Source organism: Larus michahellis, chromosome 9, assembly GCF_964199755.1.
Source record: "Larus michahellis chromosome 9, bLarMic1.1, whole genome shotgun sequence".
Lineage (NCBI taxonomy): Eukaryota > Metazoa > Chordata > Aves > Charadriiformes > Laridae > Larus > Larus michahellis.
Window position 1 is genome coordinate 18,025,558 of NC_133904.1, and position 19,384 is coordinate 18,044,941.

Here is a 19,384-nt window from a genome sequence, read left to right on the forward strand (position 1 = left end):
GCATTTTTTACTAGTGAATTGGAAAAAAATATTACTATCTCACTATTACTAAGGCTCATGCAAAGCATCCACAGGGAAAAAAACCCAAACCTCCTTATTAAAAAAAAAAAAAAATTAAAAATTCAACAAAGCGTTCCCTGCCCACAGAACAGTAAAAGTCTTGCTGGCAGACAAAACTTTTGTTCTCAATACCATCCCAGTCATTAGAACGCCTTCAAACCTACTGCAGGGAACACGCCGCTGAGACTCCAGTACTCCATGCCAGCGTATGGAAAGGTGTTCTTGGCACAGCAGCTGTCCCACGAATACAGAGCATCAGCTGTTAGGCGGGAGGCACATCATCTCCCCTTTTAGCCCCTTTAGTGGAAACAGCATTTTACGTGAGACTATCCTGTGGATCAGTAATGAATCAATTAAACAGGCACACGAATTTGGAGAAACGATTAACAGCTTCTGTCTTTCAAGGCTATCAATTGTTAGCTTTCACCAACATAAAATGATCCTCATTTTGTGCCATTAGGACAGTGCACAATGATTATTACTATTATTTTTATATATATATATGTATATATGAATTTAAATCCCCCAAACTTGACAATCTGTTAATGTATGGAGTCTATTATCAACTTCTTTCCCATGTAAGGAAGTCTCTTCTTACAAACCTAATATGGATTGCTAATAAAGCAACCCACAAGTTCAGTTTAAATGCAGTCACTTCTTCCTATTTAGCATGAAGTAGATTAACAAATATTAACAGGCATAAGTTAAGAAGAGGAACTCAAGACCGGCTTTTATCTGCCTGAAAAACTTATATGCAAAACTAGGATAAAATTAGACCCCAGTTTTTAAAACAAGCTTTAATTTTCATCCATGTTCTCAAAGGAAAGTAATGTAGCAAGGACATTTTGTTAACATTCGCCTCAATTTCTGCTAGAATGCAGAGTCACTCAAAGCTGAACAGACAGCTGGAAATGACAATTTTGATCTCTGTGTAACGAGACATCGGTAGCAGCTCAGCTTCCTCTTCCCTTTGCCAAGCTTGCCACAAGAGAGCTAAAAAAGGAGCTGTCTGAGGGAGAGGAGAATAAGAGACTATTTTGGGGAGTCAGCTTTGTACGCTTGGTCACATGACAGTACTGTAAATTTCTCTCTCCCTCTCCATTAATTACATACTTTTCTTTGAATTCCGCTTATGTACACTATTCTTTGAGGAGATGTCTATCTACTGCATCTCTGCCGTTTTCCACGGGGTCCGTCTCCTTTACCGCATACATTTCATGACTGGAAAGCCAATCTCCTGATTTCCGAGTTACTGGTGAACTACATGTACCTCGATTGAGTGCTATATAAAGCTAGGAATAGGCAGCAATTACTTTCATATAATGGCAAAATACTACATCATTTATATAAATAAATTAAGCTGTTTATACAAGTAAAAGGGCAAGATTTCAGTTAAATACCTTTATTTTTGATGCAGTTTAGATTTTTTTAATGTTTTTTATTAATTTTTTAATTATTATAATATTTATTATTATTGCCAGTGAATTTCACAAATCCTGCAGTTCCTGATGGTTGTCTATACTGTTGGCATTTTAAAATATTTCATCCTATGCCTTCCCTCTATATTCAAGTGGTCATTGCCCGCACACCCGCTGCTTCCTGAAAACTAAGCTGTTTTCTGATTTATTACTGATCTCCAAGTTTGTCCACACCTACAGCTCTGGCACTGTAAAACACATACAGCGTAACTTGTATTAAAGGCTAAACTATTGTCTTTACTAGTTTTCTTTCGGCCTTAGGCCACATTTTAAGTAGGTTATACTCAACACCTCAAGCATTACTGCTACTCTATGCATGGCAGACTGAAGGTGCCAGCCTAGACTATCCAGAGGGAAACGGACATGCCCTCTTCATTCCTGGACAGCGAGGAAGTTGGAGATCAAACACAGCTGAAGAGAAATCAATTCTCTTCCATGCAGACTGTCTAGATATGCTGAAGAATTTTCCCATATTTCATGTTTTCCTGTGACGCTAATCTAGTACACCCACCGATTCAATCCCGCACAAAGCAGCGGTGCACACGCCGACCGGCACGGGCTGCTTTTCAAACTATTTTGCTGAGATCGTTGTTTCTTTCACCTGGGTCACATTTATTGTGAAATTGCTTTGTCAATTTTAACCACTTGAGCATGGGCTTTTGTTTTAGCCTGGTTTTCAAAAAAATTAGGATTTTTTGTGTGTTCACTTCTTTCTTCCCCTCTTAGCCTCAAAATTAAGTGAGGGCTGAAATCCAAATCTCTGGGTAATTAATGGAAATCTTGTAGCATCTAGATGGCCCTAACTTAGCACATTTTCATTCCATCAAACTAAAAGGAAGGCAAAAAGCAATATTAAACTTTCCACTCACCTCTCCCCACCTTCTGCTACGTTCACCTAGTTCTCATGTCTGAAACATCTCCAGTTTTTCTATCACAGGTCGGGGGCGGAAAAGGTTGGGGTTTGGTATATAATTTATAATGACAGTACTCACGTCACACTTCTTTCAGTTCTTTGGCACAGCAATTGATAGGTTAGTTTTAAAGTGAAAAATTATCTTTAAAAGTTTGTAAATGGGCTCATTTTAGACTCACCTCCTTTCAGTGCGTTAAATTTGGAAATTTATGATCTGTTCACCTTTTTGAAAATTGAGGCACTGACATCAGTAAATAAGAGAATAATGACAAATGCTTCCGAGAACAATCAGACCTAATCTCAGGAAAAGCATTTACTAAACACATAGCATAAAAGCGAAGTTACAAAAACCATACAAGTGGCATATGCAGCACTCAAGAGGTCAGGTCACAAAGAGCAAATGAAGTAACAGTTTCAAGTACTCCAGAAGAATTGTAGAGGTTCATGCTGTCTTTATTTCCACAAGGGTACTGATAAACAACTGTCCCAGCCAGTGATCTCGCAAGAATTTGCAATCACGGCCAAAACAATAGGCGCCTACCTCCCTTGGACTTAACTATGTGGATGCGATTCTGTTGTGGAATGGAAAACTACTGAGGTTTTTTTAAGCTTCTTTTGACATTTGATGATTTATAAGACACCAATTCAAAGAAATAAAAAAATTTAAAGAAAAACAGGAGTAAAGACCAGAGAAGGTTGAGAGATACAGGTGCCAACTTTTTCAGTAAAGGAGTAGTTTAAAAAATATATTGAAAATAGTATCTTCATCTATAATCACCTTATTAGGAAAAGTAAGTAAACTTGAAAGAACATGTATTAGTGAACAGGAAAAAGATCAAAAGGGAATCTGAAAAGCTGGTTAGCGAAAGAAAAATAATCTTAAAATGGAGTTTCACAAAATGTAATACCTACTCTACATAGTGTCACATACAGAAGTATGCTTTCGGTTCTTGGAAGCACACAAGGTAAAAACCTGAGAAAGTGGTGAACAATATCTCAGAGAGATATGAAATGAAACAGATGAAAAGCTCGGGAAGTAATAATCCAAAAATGAAAGTGAAGCTGAAAAATAACATTTCTAAGAAACAAATGATTTAGCAAATGTGTACAATGCACTAACATATCATTGGCAGAGCTAATGATACATAATTGAAATTTATGAATATTTATTATGAAGAACATATCTATGAATGAGATTAAAGACTGAGTATGTATTTTCAGCAATAAGAGCTAAAAAATTAATCACTGAAAAATAAAATGGAGGGAAAAGAAAGTGAGTATCAAAAGCAGAGAGACCTGAAACAGTGGTACGGGTGACCTATACAATCAAACAGTGTCAGAAGCAGATCTCCCAGGTAGCGAAGACTGAGTTGAACAAACTCCTTCTGATGTGGGGTTTTGCTACAACCTTAAACATACAAGTGGATTCTAATAGAGTCTTCTGCTTTTCTGGAGTTCCTGTTTTCAAAAATCAGGCTCATCTAATGAAAACACAGAATGCTTCCATTTAATGGAAAAACTCTTTTACAATAACACGGGATGAACTGTGTCCTTCTATGCCCCAAACTGCATCCTTTTTTTAAAGCATCTGAGTGCCTTTCAACCACCTAGCTTCCTATAGCTAGTAAGTTCCTCATGAAAGACAGGATAATACCACCAACAACCATAAGTTTAAAAATAGGGGGTAATATATTTTGGAAGAATATGCAGAGGAAAAGAATTAGTAATAATCTTGTCGTGGTGCACAAGATTCAATGTGAGATTTGAATGCAATTTTAAAAAGTGTTTTTAAACTTGGATACGGCTAGTTCAAAATGAAGCCTTTGTCTCAAGGAATTACGTGAAAGGCTGTTGGAGTAAGATTTACAGTGATGGGAACGCTCTTGTTTTCAGGCAGGCTGATTGAGTAAATCTGTTGTGGGTTTTTTTGTAACAAAGTTCTACAGTCCTCCTTCGACCTGAAGGAAAGTGCACAGAGACAAGATCTCAGAAAAGTGCACAGAGACAAGATCTCAGGAAAGTGCACAGAGACAAGATCTCAGGTCTGCAGCAGATGTTTTTGATACAAAGGGATCTGCTACAAGCATATCTGATTCCTGAAGCATAACGCTGTGTAATACCAGATCCAGTTTCCACGTCTCCTGAGTCAAATGCTACTCAGAGAGCCAAGCAACTGTCACAGTCGCTCTCTCCACGCTATAATTTGCTGACATATGTGGTGCTCATATATTCTCCCCATCCCATGATTTTATTTATTATCTGGTACAGTCAGCAAATAGCTTTTAGTGTCCTTTTATTTGTATAGGGACATATCATTATTTGGTTGACTCTTAATTATTAACATAAACCCATCAGGATTTATGATGTCTTGGAGAAGCCATGAGTTTGAGGACACTTATCTGTAGATGTGCAGGCTCTCAAAAGGTGCTCAAAATTACTGCTGGGCGTTTACTTTGAAGTCTCTGCAAGACTAAAGCCGAAGGTGTAAACAGCTATGAACCGAGTGCCCTCCCTGGAGTCCTAAGCAACAAGGATGAACATTGCAAAATCTTGTAATCATAACCAAGCTGAAAGAACTGTGCTTCCCATTTTAATAATTCAGCCATAACAGTAGCTAGGAAATTTGGCAGGGCTGGTAGAGAGCTGTTCTTTCAACTGAAAAGAATGATGGAAGCAGTCCGGGTGGTCCAGGACAGCATTCAGACGAGAAAGCAAGGAGTGCGGAGTAGAGGAAGAAAAAGCTCGTCGGTATAAAACATATGGAGAGGTACCAAGAAGAACAAGCAACCAAAACCAAGCATGAAGTGTTCTATGCACAAGACACTGCCAGCAACTAACAGAGCAGACAAAGAGTACTGCAGCTTCTGATAGAGGGCAGATTCTGATGTGGAGAGAGATCATCTGGAGAATTCAGCCCAGCAATAGCCCACTCAGCTATTGCTCAGGCATGCAGGCACACTGCGGGCACAAGACAAAATTTATACTAGTGCAGCGAAGGGTAGATGAAAGCCTCCAGAACTGAGAGAGAGAAGATGCTGTTTGGGTTAGCTGTACATAAGCCCCACAAAAGGATTTTTCTCATGATCTCAGCTACCTTGAGAAGTAGAGCACGCAGTTATTGGGATGCTCAAAAGCAAGGAAACAAAAAACTAAAAACCTGAGAGCAGAAAGGGGAGAGAAGAGTATTCACACTTTAAAGCTATAAAGTCATTCTGAGCTATAAAGTCATTCTGAGCTCTCAAACTGAGTTACTAAGCATCCATAGCACATCAGAGAGCGGAACAAACTTTGATTACTCATTTGACTGTGTATCTTTAATAGATGCATATCAGTAATAAGGTAAACAATCTTGTGCTATCAAAACCTCTGCTTGAAGACAATGCATAATCTGTCCTTGACAATATGCCAGTTATGGGACTCTACATGACAATAAATCTAATATTCTTTGCTATCTTAGTTATTATTTAACACAAATAGTGTACTTTACAGTATACATTCAGCCAGAAATAGCACCACTGTTATAATGAACAGTTGAGAAAAGGCCTTAGTTTTGAAATATTTATATACAGTTAAATGAAAAAAAAAAATAGAATCACTGAATCAATCATAACACATAGCTCTATGATGTATCACATTGTAATCTCAGGTTTCAAAAGTTTTCTTTAACAGCAGAAATGGGCTGTTTATAAATCTACCAAATTATCAGAATAAACTGTAATGGAAGAAAGGTTCTTTACAATACTCAAGAAAACCTCAAGAAAACTCAAACAGTGAGGCAGATGCCTTACTATAGTGTAGGTATATGTGCTAAGCTCCTTCTGCCTGCACATCCCTTTCCTTCTATTTTCTCCAAGTCTGTACATGTAAATTCCCATAGCTGTATCACATAAATAGCAAATAGCGAGTAACCTACAACTGGCCTTTCAGACTCAATAAGTAGTGTTTGAAAAGCAGGAATGAAATACAAATTGTGTATTGGACAAACATAAACTAAGCAATTTCTAAAGCAATTTTTTTCTACCAATGAATGGCTGATTAGACAGATATAAGGCTTTTCTAAATGTAGACATAATGTCATGGAAATAAAAGTAATTTCTTAGGCAGAACTAAGAAAAACAAACCCATTTTTAATTTTGAGGCAGCTTTAAAAGTCTGCACTCACATCCATTTTCATAAGTGCACAACAAAGTTCTCATACCATTGATATAATGCCTTTAAGATTTTAAGTGTGTGAAATCTGAATTCCTTAACAGTTAAGCAAGTGCAGAGAACTCTAAAACTGCTAACTTTGAAATGTCAAACTGAGCATGGACTTGACCACAAGCTCCCTGTGCAATACTACAGCAAACTTGGCCAAAGATACAAACAGCAGCATATGCGATGTAATTGCAAAGAGGCAATCTTTGCACTAGAAAGATATATACCAAAATAGCCAAACCATTTCTGTATACATTCTTTTGAATGACAGAGAAGATATAGAGACAGGAAGTGAGACTGGGAGCTCAGCATGTTTAGCTTATCAAAATTAGATGGAAAAGCAATTGGTTTAATAGTATTATTTAGGATGCTCATGGCTGACAAAAAGAACCAGAGACAAATAAATTAGAACCAATATGTGAGTGTGTGTGTGTGTGTACATATATACACACACACACATTTTTAAATCTCTTCCTATTTTCATATCAAATCAAGAATGGACACTTTCTGGGAGACACCCGTCAAGCACAACAAGTGGAATGTTTTAGTGAGACCAGTAGCTGTGCTCAATACAAAATTCCACAGAAAGAAACTGCAGGGATTTTACCAGCAGGACAGGCAGAGTATAGAAACATCAACAGAGCCAATATTTAGGATGGCTTTTGGCAATTTAGAAAGTCTATATGCAATCCATATGTAATGTATAGAATTTTTTGCCGTTTTTACAACAGTCAGTGTGTATTTAACTTGCCTATATGTTGCTGGGGGGAACACCACGTATTGTGCACACTACTGTCATGATGCATCCACAGTACAATCAAAGCAAAACAATTAATATATTAAAATAATTGTATAAGCAAGCATCATCCTTGATATCCTTGATTGTCTACAGGATAGTGAAATTAAAGAAATTTCCCCCAAAAGATGAACAAAGGAAACAGTATTAGAAATGTGTCTGAAAAAGATGTGTACGCTCCATAGAAGCATGTTCAGTCTGAGTAAGTTATAACAACAGAAACTGTGAGCAGATCAGAAAGAGAGAAGGACAATGGGACCCTAGAAGAACTGACCAAAACTTGTGATTACATGGAAATGAGAGTCTGTACAAGCAAGATTTTTTGCCTCAAAGTTCTCCATGACAGTCATTTTGGAGCCACAAACTACAACCAAATCTTGACATTTCTCAAAAATACTTGTGCACACCTGTTTTCAAATTTTCAATTGAAAATATTATACATACATCATCACTGCAAGACCAGGTGCCATACATTTGCTATAGCCTTGTGCACCACGGTGTGGGGGGCTGCTCTTCTGAATATTGCTTATCTGTAAGAAGTTACTCCCCGGGTTTCGGTGCTGCTCACAGAGCCCAGAGCATCTACACACTGTGGCAACCACGAAAGACAGTCACAATGGTGTAAGGGTGGCATCCCTTCTAGGGTTTTTTTTAAACAAATGAGAAACCACTGGATCAATTACTGTCCCCCAGCACCAGATATGGACAGCATTAGAAACCGTTAGACCAAACGCACCCACAAGTGCTGAAATGTTCCTGTGAGCACATCTTGTCCAGAGTAGCAACAGTTCATTTTACTTTGAAAAATTCCCGTGCGGGAGGAAATAATTTGGGCTAAATGCATATGTCTATTAGCCTGTTCAAAATAATTAAATTGTTTGTTGCTTATTTCATTGTTAATATGTATGGTTTGAATTTATTATCTACAGAAATGAGAAGTATAACACAAAAGAATACTATTCTATATTTATTTGGAAGCATTATCCTTTATAGCAAGGGAAACATACGGCAAGGAAAACAAGATAAGTAACTCTTCTGAATCACCTATGATATGTAAGAACACTTTTTCAAATTTTGGCAGTGCTCTATCACCACAATAAGTGACAATCTGTCCTGATATTGCTGAGAAAAACCTTCTCGTATTCTTTTTCAAAAAGACCAACAAACCAAGACAGATTCTAGGCTAGAATGACAGGTTGTGCACATCAGTCAGACAAAACAGAAGTCTCAAATATAGCAAGCCAGTGATGACATTCATAGGCAGGTATTCTAAAGTTTTATTACGTGTAACACAGATGACTTGGGAAATGCTGCAAAATTGTGTGCATCTCTGTGTTAATAATATATCATTCCTTATTACTGAAAAAAACGGATAAAAAAAGAACTTACAGCAAAATTTAAAACTTCCAGCATAAATACAATAAAGTGACATTGCTCTTGCAAAAGGGAGATATATACCCTGATGTATACTTTTAAGTCTGCTGTGGCTGTTCAGTAGTTACTTCGATTAAAACGCATGATTTCTTAAAGAATATTAAGATTAAAAAAACTTTCAGGGAAAAAGTCCAGTGTGCATGTATCAAGCCCACAGAACCACCTGCAATTTACATAGATCTCACCTACTCATTTCTAACTTCCCATCTTCACAGTTGTTGCCAGCCCGCATCAGAAGACGTGAACAAACCCAACTTTTACAAAATGCCTTTGAATATCAAAGGTGTCTTTCCACTTTTAAGCTTATAAACTTAAAACAACTATAACAAAATAAACAAAAAGACACGGTTATTTTTCTGATACTGCTTCTTAGATGTTTTTCAGCCCAGCCATTTGACTCCCATACCATGAAGTTCAGGTATGCAAATTAGTCGCTGGGCCCCAAAAATATCTCTAGTTTCTCTATCGCTTTTAGTGACTGACATTTCAGATTAAACTTAGCTGCTTTGCACAGTGAGCCGAAACACTTACAACTACTTTCAGGCAGCTGAAAATGACAAAATTCAGCTAAAGCCCCCTCCACTCTCCCCCTGGCATATATACTTTTAAGGCATGACTGTTAATAACCTAAAATATAGCAATCTACTTTTTAAGGCTTTTGCTGACAACGCCTACCTTAAGTACAATCTGTGGTCAGCTTATTACAAGAGTTGACTTACTAGTCAAAATACTAAGAAACGTCTGTTTCCAAAGACCTGAATTCTCTTTTTATGACTGGGTCTTGCTTTAAGCAAGCAGTGAACACAGGAAATATTGGTATCTTGAAAGCTTACCTTCCAGTAAGTCTCTTGCCAGACCCGGTTCTGCCCCCGTGGACCGAACAAAGTCTGACAGGACTGCATCCATATCAAGAGTCATGAGATCATTCAGAGATGCTGCCAGACATGCAGCAGCAGCAGGACTCGCAGCTTGGCTAGAAGGCATCCATCTGCCAAGGAGAAAAAGAAACAGGATTTTAGAATATACTCCAAAGTGATGTAAACCACATTTTTCCTCTCTTCCCCAAACAAGGCTATTAAAAATGCTAAAACATCCAAGTTACATATTAAAACAAACAGCATTTGTCATCCAACTCTGCCTTAGCCTAGAAACTGTTGATCACTCACACTGGAAGGTTTTCTTAACATTTCATCTTTTTATTGATTTTTCTTATGTGCATCTTGTAAATAATTCTGCAACTTGAAGACTCCGATTCAAAGTCACTGCAAAGTCACAAATTCAAATTCACTGCTCATTCAAAGCGTAATCATATCATTGTCACTGCACATACACTGAAGTTCAGCAAGTATTTAAATGTTTGACTAGCCAGGAGCTCTTTTGTCTTGCTTACTAATAGTAACATACATACAACAGAGCTTAGCATTTGGTTCTTATATTTGCCTTGTCAATACCACTTCTGTAATTTATAGTTTCTTCACTGTACTGGGTCTGGCTGGGATGAAGTTAATTTTCTATGATTCTTCATTCATTTTTCTAGAATTGTGGCTAAACCAGCGTTGCTAACACATCAATATTTTAGTTGTTGCTAAGCAGCACTTCCACAGCATCAAGGCTTTCTTTCTCTGTTTGTCCCCGCAGCGAGCAGGCTGGGGAGGGCAGGAGGCTGGGGGGGACAGAGCCAGGACAGCTGACCCAGCAGACCGAAGGGATCTTCCACACTGTCCAACATCATGCTCAACAGTAACACTGAAATAGCATCTTTCCAAAGTAGCTGTCGCTCAGAGACAGGCTGAGCATCAGTCTAGTTGTGAGAGGTGGTGAGTGATTGTCTTGGTGTCACTTGCTTTTTTCACCCTTTTTCCTTCACTTTAGTGAAACTGTCTTTGTCTTGATCCACGAGGGTTTTTTCTTGCTTTTGCTGTTCCGATTCTTTCTCCCATCCCACTGAGGGGTGAGGACAGTGAGTGAGCAGATGGTAGGTGCTTCGTTGCTGGCTGGGGTCAGCAAACTCCAGGGCTTTGTACATCCAGCTCCAGGGTTTGTTAATGGCCACTTTCAGCCTTTGCTGTTTGCTGTCTTGTTTATCACTTGTTTCTTCTTTGCCTGTGGGAGCTGTGAAAAATGCACTAGCCTTGAGCCTAATCTGGTGTCTGGCCCATGAATTGCTGCTATCCCAATACTCTGGGAATCATCTCATGGAGTCAATTAACAACTTCACCTTTCTCCTCTTGTCCTCCAGTAGAGAAGTTAAGAATGGTAGCTCCTCCTCCAGGGTAGATGTTTCCTGCCTTGTTGCAATGGCCCTTCAGTTTCTCAAACTTCCCTGCGTAATCAGAATGCTCCCACTATGTGGAAAGATAACAGCTGTCAGCCAGGAAAGCAGATTATCACATGGTTGCTCTGCCACTGGGATACTGAGGCCCATAGTCAGAAATTAGAGGGTAAGGAAGCTGGGATCCTTAACAAAAGACTAGGAAATCAGCAAAAGGACTGGAAAAGGGGCAACAATCCACAGCCTCCAGAGGCAGTTCCTGTTGAGTGTGAAGGCAAGGTATCCCCTCAAGGAAGATGTGCAAGCTACTCAGGCGAGTGAGACCACCATTGAGGAAGGTATCCTGTATCTGAGTGAATTATTGGTGGTGGGGGTGATTTACAGCAACCTGGACAACAACCAGTCCTCCAAAGATCTGGCCAAAATCCAGTGCATGTGGTCCATGTGGCGGAAGTTTGTATGGAACAGACCAATACTACATGAAGCACCCTGGTGATAACAGGTCAAGGTACCAACTATAGATAGACTGGCCTGTCAGCTCCTGCAGTTTGAAGAGAATCTCTCTTCCTCCCCAGATCCTTGGGCCTGTGTCTACCTTGTGCTGTCTACCTTGTCCTGCCTCTCAGAGGATCCTTTGTTGTGGAGTGTGTGCTGAAGAACAGCAGGCGTTGATTGCTACCATGAAGGTGCATGGTCAACAGTATCACATCAGCTGAGAATTCCTGGTTCTCACACATGAGCTAATTAATTGACGAGAGAGACAAGAAGTGATCAGCAAGACTCGCTCACCCTGTAATCGTCCCATGGCCAGCACAAAAGTCTGATGGTGAGTAGAGGCTAACAGTGGACTACCACAGTCTGAACACTCATGCCATCATTATGTGCTGGTGTACCGGCCATGCTAGAACTCCGATATGAACTGGAGTCAAAGGCAGTCATCAAATGTCACGCTACAAATGATGCTACCTGTGTGTTTTGATTCCTTTGGCAGCAGACTTCAAGCCACAGCTCCCTTTCACATGGAGGGGTGTCCAGTACACCTGGAATTGACTGCCCCAGGTATGGAAACACAGCACTACCATTTCAACTCTGTGCTGGTGAGACATCACCTGCAGTAGTTCAGCTTTGGAGTCCTCAGCGCAAGAAGGATATGGACCTGTTGGAGCGGGTCCAGAGGAGGTCAGAGCACCTCTGCTATGAGGGCAGGCTGAGAGAGTTGGGGTTGTTCAGCCTGGAGAAGAGAAGGCTCCGGGGAGACCTTATAGCAGCCTTCCAGTATCTGAAGGGGGCCTACAAGAAAGCTGGGGAGGGACTTTTTACAAGGGCATGTAGTGATAGGACAAACAGTAATAGCTTCAAACTGGAAGAGGGTAGATTTAGATCAGATATCAGGAAGAAATTTTTCACTATGAGGGTGGTGAGGCACTGGAACAGGATGCACGGGGAAGCTGTGGCTGCCCCATTCCTGGAGGTGTTCAAGGCCAGGTTGGATGGGACTTTGAGGTTAAAGCAAGGTCAAAGGATCTGCACAAGAGATCCAGTTTGGGGGAATAGAATGGTAAGATGGACATCATATCCCAGTGGATGTGATCAGTAATAGAACAGCCATATTCCCACCAGTTAACAAATGAGAAACACAAGCTTTCCTAGGAATTGTGGTTTTCTGGAGAACACATATTCCGGGTTACAGTCAGATTGCAAGTCCTCTGTATCAAGTGACATGAAAGAAGAACTATCTCAACTGGGATCCTGAGTACTGATAAGCCTTTGAACAGATCAAACAGGAGACAGTATGTGTGGTAGCCCTTGGGCCAGTCGAGCCCTTGGCCTCAACTAAAGCCTATGGTAGAAAGCACTCAGACAGACTCAAGGTCAGGCTCTAAGGTTTTGGAGCCAAGGGTACAGAGGATCCAGGGTATTGGGTATGTTTGTAGCTTCCTCTATTGCAGTATTTCTATAGTTCAGTGGAGAAGCCACCTCCAGAAACAGTATCAGGAGCACCTGCCACCAGTATACAGTATAAACACTTGGACCAACCAAGGCCCACCTTGGAGGGGCAGAAAGGAAGGGTTGGGCAGGATTTCATCCCTATTGTTCTTCCAAGAGATGCAATAAGAGCACTGGCTAATACAATCAGGGCACGCAAAGGTCTCTGTTTTGATATCTAATTCCCCATGTCCCCCCAAAACCCCACCCAACCCAACCATCTTTCCAGAGCTTTCCAAAGTAGTTATTAAGTAATACCAGCTAACCATAAGAGAAAAGCACCAACATTTTTCTTGCCTCAAGTGAAATGTGACACAATGTCCAGCATGGGAGTTTTTCTTGCCAAATCCATGGCTAATAAAAATACATCTGCATTACTACATTTTGTACTTACTTTTTTATTCCTGAAAAAGTGTAACCCATCCTTCTAGGCAATGTTGTCTACAAATATCAAATAAAAATTAAAGCAGGCATTTCAAGAGTAGTTGGTGCTAGACAAGCTATAAAACGGGTGGCATTCAAAACACAGTTATGCTAAGGTATCTCCAAACTTCTACCCTGCCTGCACTGCTGCAGAAATAGCGCAAAGCAAAGAAAACAGGATGAAGTTAAATGATACACAACATGTATCAAACAAAGTTTACCTTTGAACATGAATTAGATTTTTCCTGTTAATTCCTCCTCACAGGCTGAGTTGCAACTTCAGCATGTGCCAAGGGTAAGGACTAGCATGGAGATCTCCTACTGGTTGCAGATGATATTCGTTGGCTCTTGCTTGTACCACAGCTACAGAGAAATAAACTGTGAAAGAAATTGGAAAGCGGTTGATTTCACTGTTCCCCAATGAAAGACAGTACACAGTCCTTTCCTACTCCTGGTTATATTTAACCTTAAAAATTGAATGCCTTTGCTTTCTTAGAAATTGCTTCTTTCCGCACACACATATCCCAGGTAGCACACAAACATCACTTACTTCCTGCCCCAGGAGGGTGGGCTCCTTCCCAGCCTCATCCACCAGCACTGCCTGCAAAACCCAACTTACTCCAACAAATTGGAAGTGTGGGGGGTATGGTTACACAATTACATGGTTTTCAGTGCCAAAGCACATTACGCTAAACCTACCCACTTCACAGCCTTCTGGCCCCTATGCTGTACTGCTTTCTCTTTTATACCCCTTCTACATTTATGCTTTTATACTATTTATACAACTGTATCATTATGTTGAGGCCACATTAGGATAGCAGGGGAGGTGATCCTTTCCCCCCTGGTCGGCCCTGGTGAGGCTCATCTGGAGCGTTACGTCCATTTCTGGCTCCCCAGCACAGGACAGACATGGGCACACTGGAGCAAGTCATTGAAGGACCACAAACTGCCCATCTGCATCACTGTCAGACAAGGGAAACACTTCTAAAATGTAACATAATAAAGATGTAGTAACAGAAGGAAAGCTGGAAATAGTGAGGAGGCTAGTTAAAAAAGCAATGCAGACACTTCTGGAAGAGAGCTACCTTAGTGGATTATGGCCCAATTTGGCATCTAAGCTTTGTAGCAACTAAATCTGTTTCAATGCAAATGCAGAACAAAAATTCTTGTTTGTTTTTTTTTTTTTTTTTTTTTGATAATAACACTCATACACTGTACTAAACAGCACTAACATCCATACAAAGAGATCACAAGAAACTGAATACAATTCATTTCTTTAGTGAGTTGGAGAAATAATGAAATATATCTTAACCAGCAGGATGGAAGCATATGGATCAAGCTACAAGAACCTGCCACAGGTGAATGATACAAAGCATTAGTGAATCTCAGATAACAATCAGAAGTGACTCAGTAGTATAATGACTGCTAATTTAAAATGCACCAGCTGGGCACTCAAGTACAGTCAGTATGTGCGGGGGCTAGACTGCTCATAAATTCAGAAAACTGAAGTGCATATCAGTCTGAAGAAGTCAATTCATGAGTTGTCTCAGTATCAGCATTACTTCAGTATTTTTAACAGTGGTATTGAAAAGATACCCTTTTAACAGCAGAAGACAAGACCACCATCACCTCAGAATTGCCTCTGGATTACATGATCATCAGAACCATACAGTAACAATGTCAACAGACACATTTCATTCTTAACTCATCCCAGCAAAGGTTGTGTAAGCTGCCAATGAAGATTTTTTCTACAAGAGGTTCTTTCTGGTAATGCAGAAAGTTTTCTGTCTGTGTATATAAAACTGGTAGTATCTGTGCATTGACAGCTGATGAAAACACAGCTCATGTGCAACAGAGCCAGAGATAAGGCTAGCCATTGTTTTACTGAAAAAACAGTAACTTAAAATGAAATATTACCCAGGTTCCATTATATAATGATAAATGGCTCTACAGGTAGAATGCACCACCTTGTGCTGGGTGCCAAGGAAGAACAACCAATCCAGACCCTCCAAATCCAGGGCAGTGTGAGGAAAACATTTTCTAGTCCAATGCTCCCTCTGCATCTCTGCACCTATATTATTCTCTAGGCTCTGGGTCCTGCAATTGTGCTTAGAACACCTGCACAAAATATCCATGCTATTTCATAGAATCATAGAATATGTTGGGTTGGAAGGAACTGTTAAAGGTCATCAAGTCCAACCCCCCTGCAGTAAGCAGGGACTTCTTCAATTAGATCAGGTTGCTCAGAGCCTCTCATCATTTCATTCTTCCTGGTACTCATCAGACCTAAATTAACAGGACAACATATATTAATAGCGTTTATTCAGACAGATGTGTCTGAAAAGATGGAAGAATCAATGATGAAACATGCTGCACAGGGAAGTTGTGGCTGCCCCATCCCTGGAGGTGCTCAAGGCCAGGCTGGATGGGGCTTTGAGCATCCTGGTCCAGTGGGAGGTGTCCCTGCCCAGGGCAGGGGGTTGAAACTGGATGATCTTTAAGGTCCCTTCCAACCCGAACCTTTCTATGATTCTATGTTAACGAACGTTAAAAATTAAAGCAAACAGAACAAAACCACCAGTGATTACCTGAAGTAACACTGGTTCACTGTGTTGGATTACTTAAAAATGAAACAAGATCTACAGGACTGTGCTGACTGGAGCAGGACTCCTGCACAGTTTCCACACAAACTCCAAGTTTTAGCAGCGCTGAATTAAGCTCATCCAGTGCTGTAAGAGGCAACTAACCTCTGCTACACACGCAGCTGAGGAGCGAGCTGCTGTGGAAACTCATTCCATATATATTGGTAAGGCCTCACAAAGTCCCTAAAACTTTATAAACTGAACGTGGTGCTACCGAACCCACAAATATTAACAGCTCTTGTAAAAAAGCAAACCAAACAAGAAAACACAAAAACGTCTCAAAGAACCACCCCCCAACCCCCTCAAAACCTCAAATACTAGGTTTCCTACTATAACAGTATTTTACTAACTGTTTACTAACTACTAATCGTGTACTAACTATTTTTCTTTTACTCACACAGCAAACATCATCTCTCTACCCCAATTTATAACCGTAATTCTCACAGGTGGTCTGGCTGTTACTTCTATTACCTCACCCTGAAGAAAATCCTTTATAAAAAGCCTGAACTATGCACGCTCTGCACTCTGAAAGCAAGGAGCAGAGTTGGTAGGATCCTCACAATCACAGAATGGCAGGGGTTGGAAGGGACCTCTGGAGATCATCTAGTCCAAACCCCCTGCCAGAGCAGGGTCACCCAGAGCAGGCTGCACAGGAACGCGTCCAGGCAGGTTTGGAATGTCTCCAGAGACGGAGACTCCACCACCTCTCTGGGCAGCCTGTGCCAGGGCTCTGCCACCCTCACAGTAAAGAAGTTCCTCCTCATGTTCAGGTGGAATGTACTGTGTTCGTTTGTGCATCTTGCCAGGCACCACTGAAAAGAGTCTGCTCCCATTCTCTTGCCACCCGCCCTTTAAATATTGATAAGCATTGATAAGATCCCCTCTCAGTCTTCTGCAGGCTAAACAGCCCCAGGTGTCTCAGCTTTTCCTCATAAGAGATGCTCCAGTCCCCTCTGCTGGACTCTCTCCAGTAGTTCCTTGTCTGTCTCGAACTGGGGAGCCCAGAACTGGACACAGTACTCCAGATGTGGCCTCACCGGGGCAGAGTAGAGGGGGAGGATGACCTCCCTCACCTTGCTGGCCGCACTCTTTTTAACGCACCCCAGGATACCGTGTATACCGCCCTGTATACACATTTGAACTAGCACTATTTTTTTCCCCAGAGGGAGTTGTTTTCTCAGCTCTCTAGAATTTAGAGGGGGGAAAGAACCAAACAAACCAAAACCCAACAACAATAATACAAAAAGAAAAATGTTTTTTAAAAAAGCAATGTATTTGCAAGAAAACTACTATTAACTGTGAAAACTCACCCGGATGAAATAGTAAAAACTACTAAGCAAGAAAAGAAAATAAATTATAAAGGAGGAGGCAGTGACTCAGAAGCCATATGGCTACCAGACTCACTGTTCTCACCAGATAAGCATAGTCTCTCCTCACTACAAAACCACCACCTCTGCTCTGACGGCTAGTCAAAGCATTAACACAACTTACACTTTAAATATACAGACTTGGAGGAGATGTAACACCATCATCCACGTTATACCCACCTGCCCAGAAGCATTGCTCCTCTTGTGGTTAACAGTGTAGGCACACATGCATACTTGCAGTTTTCCTTTCAAATGCATCACGCGTGATACACAAATGGCACTTTGAACTGAATGTAAGTGGAAACATCTTGACCCTCAAAACACGATGAAGATCTTGGTTTCCACTCACTTTCTAGCCAAATTTCTTCCCTAAATAATTTGTCATTTATACAATGCAAAAAGAGGCAGTGAAAGGGGATTATTTGTTGTATACTGTAAGAAAAAGCACGTTTAAAGTATTTAAAGAAGAGATACTGATTGCTTCTAAATGTTAAGATGGGTTAACAGGACTTGAAATCAATTTAATACAATCTCAGTTATATTTGATCTTTTCTACTCCTTTAAGTACCTGTCTCTTAAAACTGAGCCATACTTGGAAGTAAACATTCTTCATCTGAATGTAAATTTGACTTCTTCAAAATCAAATGGCTTCATCCAGTTAAACAATATGAAGATACTTTTTTCCAAATAGGCGGAAAGAGATGCATAGGGCTAACTAATGAAGCAAAAGCAAGTGTGTTATAACAAATCCCATGCCTCCAGAATACAAACAGCTGACAAAACAGAAGTGAAGAACAGAAAGAAAACCACACACAAACAGCGCACGGAGGACAAACCCTCAGGAAGACACAGTGATGAAACCACAACTTTGATCTTTCATAATTTTCAAAGAAAGGATGAAATAAGCACTATCGGCAGAATGCCCAGTCTCAGTGCTCTAGGAAGCCAGTGGACAGACACTCACCAACTGCATTACACCAGTTCCCTCCAGACTTTATTTGATTTCCCTGCAGCGTAAACGCCCGGTAACACCACTGATTCCTCTCAGCTGCCTTGGCAATACAGAGGCTAAGCGCAGTCCACTGCTGTGTGGAACGTTCATGCTGCTTGCATTTTTGGCGGGGAAGGCAGAAAGACCCTGTTTGTGCACAGCTCCAGACTCTGAAAGTCATTCTTTCTGAGATGCCATATTTGATGGTGAGCGTCATAACTCTACAGTCTTGACAATATAATGAAATTGAACCAATGCACCAAATAAGACCATTTCATCCTAGTGAAACATTTAAATTTTTTGAGCTCAGGCTTTGCAATTTCTCATTCTTTTCTGCATGCAAAATGTATCTACTTACAGTTTCACAGAGACTTTAATTTTTTAGTAAGCCAAAGAGTTTTTATTTAGTTATTACATTTCTAAAGCCGCTCCACTCTTCGTTAGACAACACTTTGCCAAATGTTCATATACAAGATTAAAACTATTAAGGAAAAACTGTAATTAGACAGTCAAGTCCATTAGAGAAGATTTGTTTCGGAGAGGAACATCAGCTTTAAGGGAAATGGTAGTTAATGTAGGCACCCAGCTTTTCAGATTGCCTAGTAGGAATACCATGTATATGTGAGAGCAGTTAATTGTTCAGAGCATTTGTTGCCTGGGTTAAAAGGTGATTAAATATTAAGATTCAGGACCAATCTGCAATATAGAAAGATAACGCTCTGCCAAGAGTAGCTGAAAGGAATGACATAAAATTTCTAATGGTTTTGCACCAATGAAGACACAATCTTGTGAATGCTGTGGTTCACCTACAGGAAGGCTACTTCA

At 40.3% G+C, this 19,384-nt stretch overlaps 1 protein-coding gene across 42 annotated transcripts in view; it reads right to left on the minus strand.

Moving 5' to 3' along the window:
* OTUD7A (OTU deubiquitinase 7A) overlaps window positions 1-19,384 on the minus strand; it is a 180,088-nt gene that overhangs the window by 44,065 nt on the left and 116,639 nt on the right. For all 42 annotated transcript variants that reach the window (XM_074602099.1, XM_074602084.1, XM_074602110.1 and 39 more), the window contains 2 exons: window positions 13,781-13,937; window positions 9,712-9,866 (listed from right to left, as the gene is read on the minus strand). In XM_074602099.1, the coding sequence (XP_074458200.1) occupies window positions 9,712-9,862 (151 nt within the window). In that variant the 5' untranslated portion in view covers window positions 9,863-9,866; window positions 13,781-13,937. The remainder of the gene's footprint in view (window positions 1-9,711; window positions 9,867-13,780; window positions 13,938-19,384) is intronic.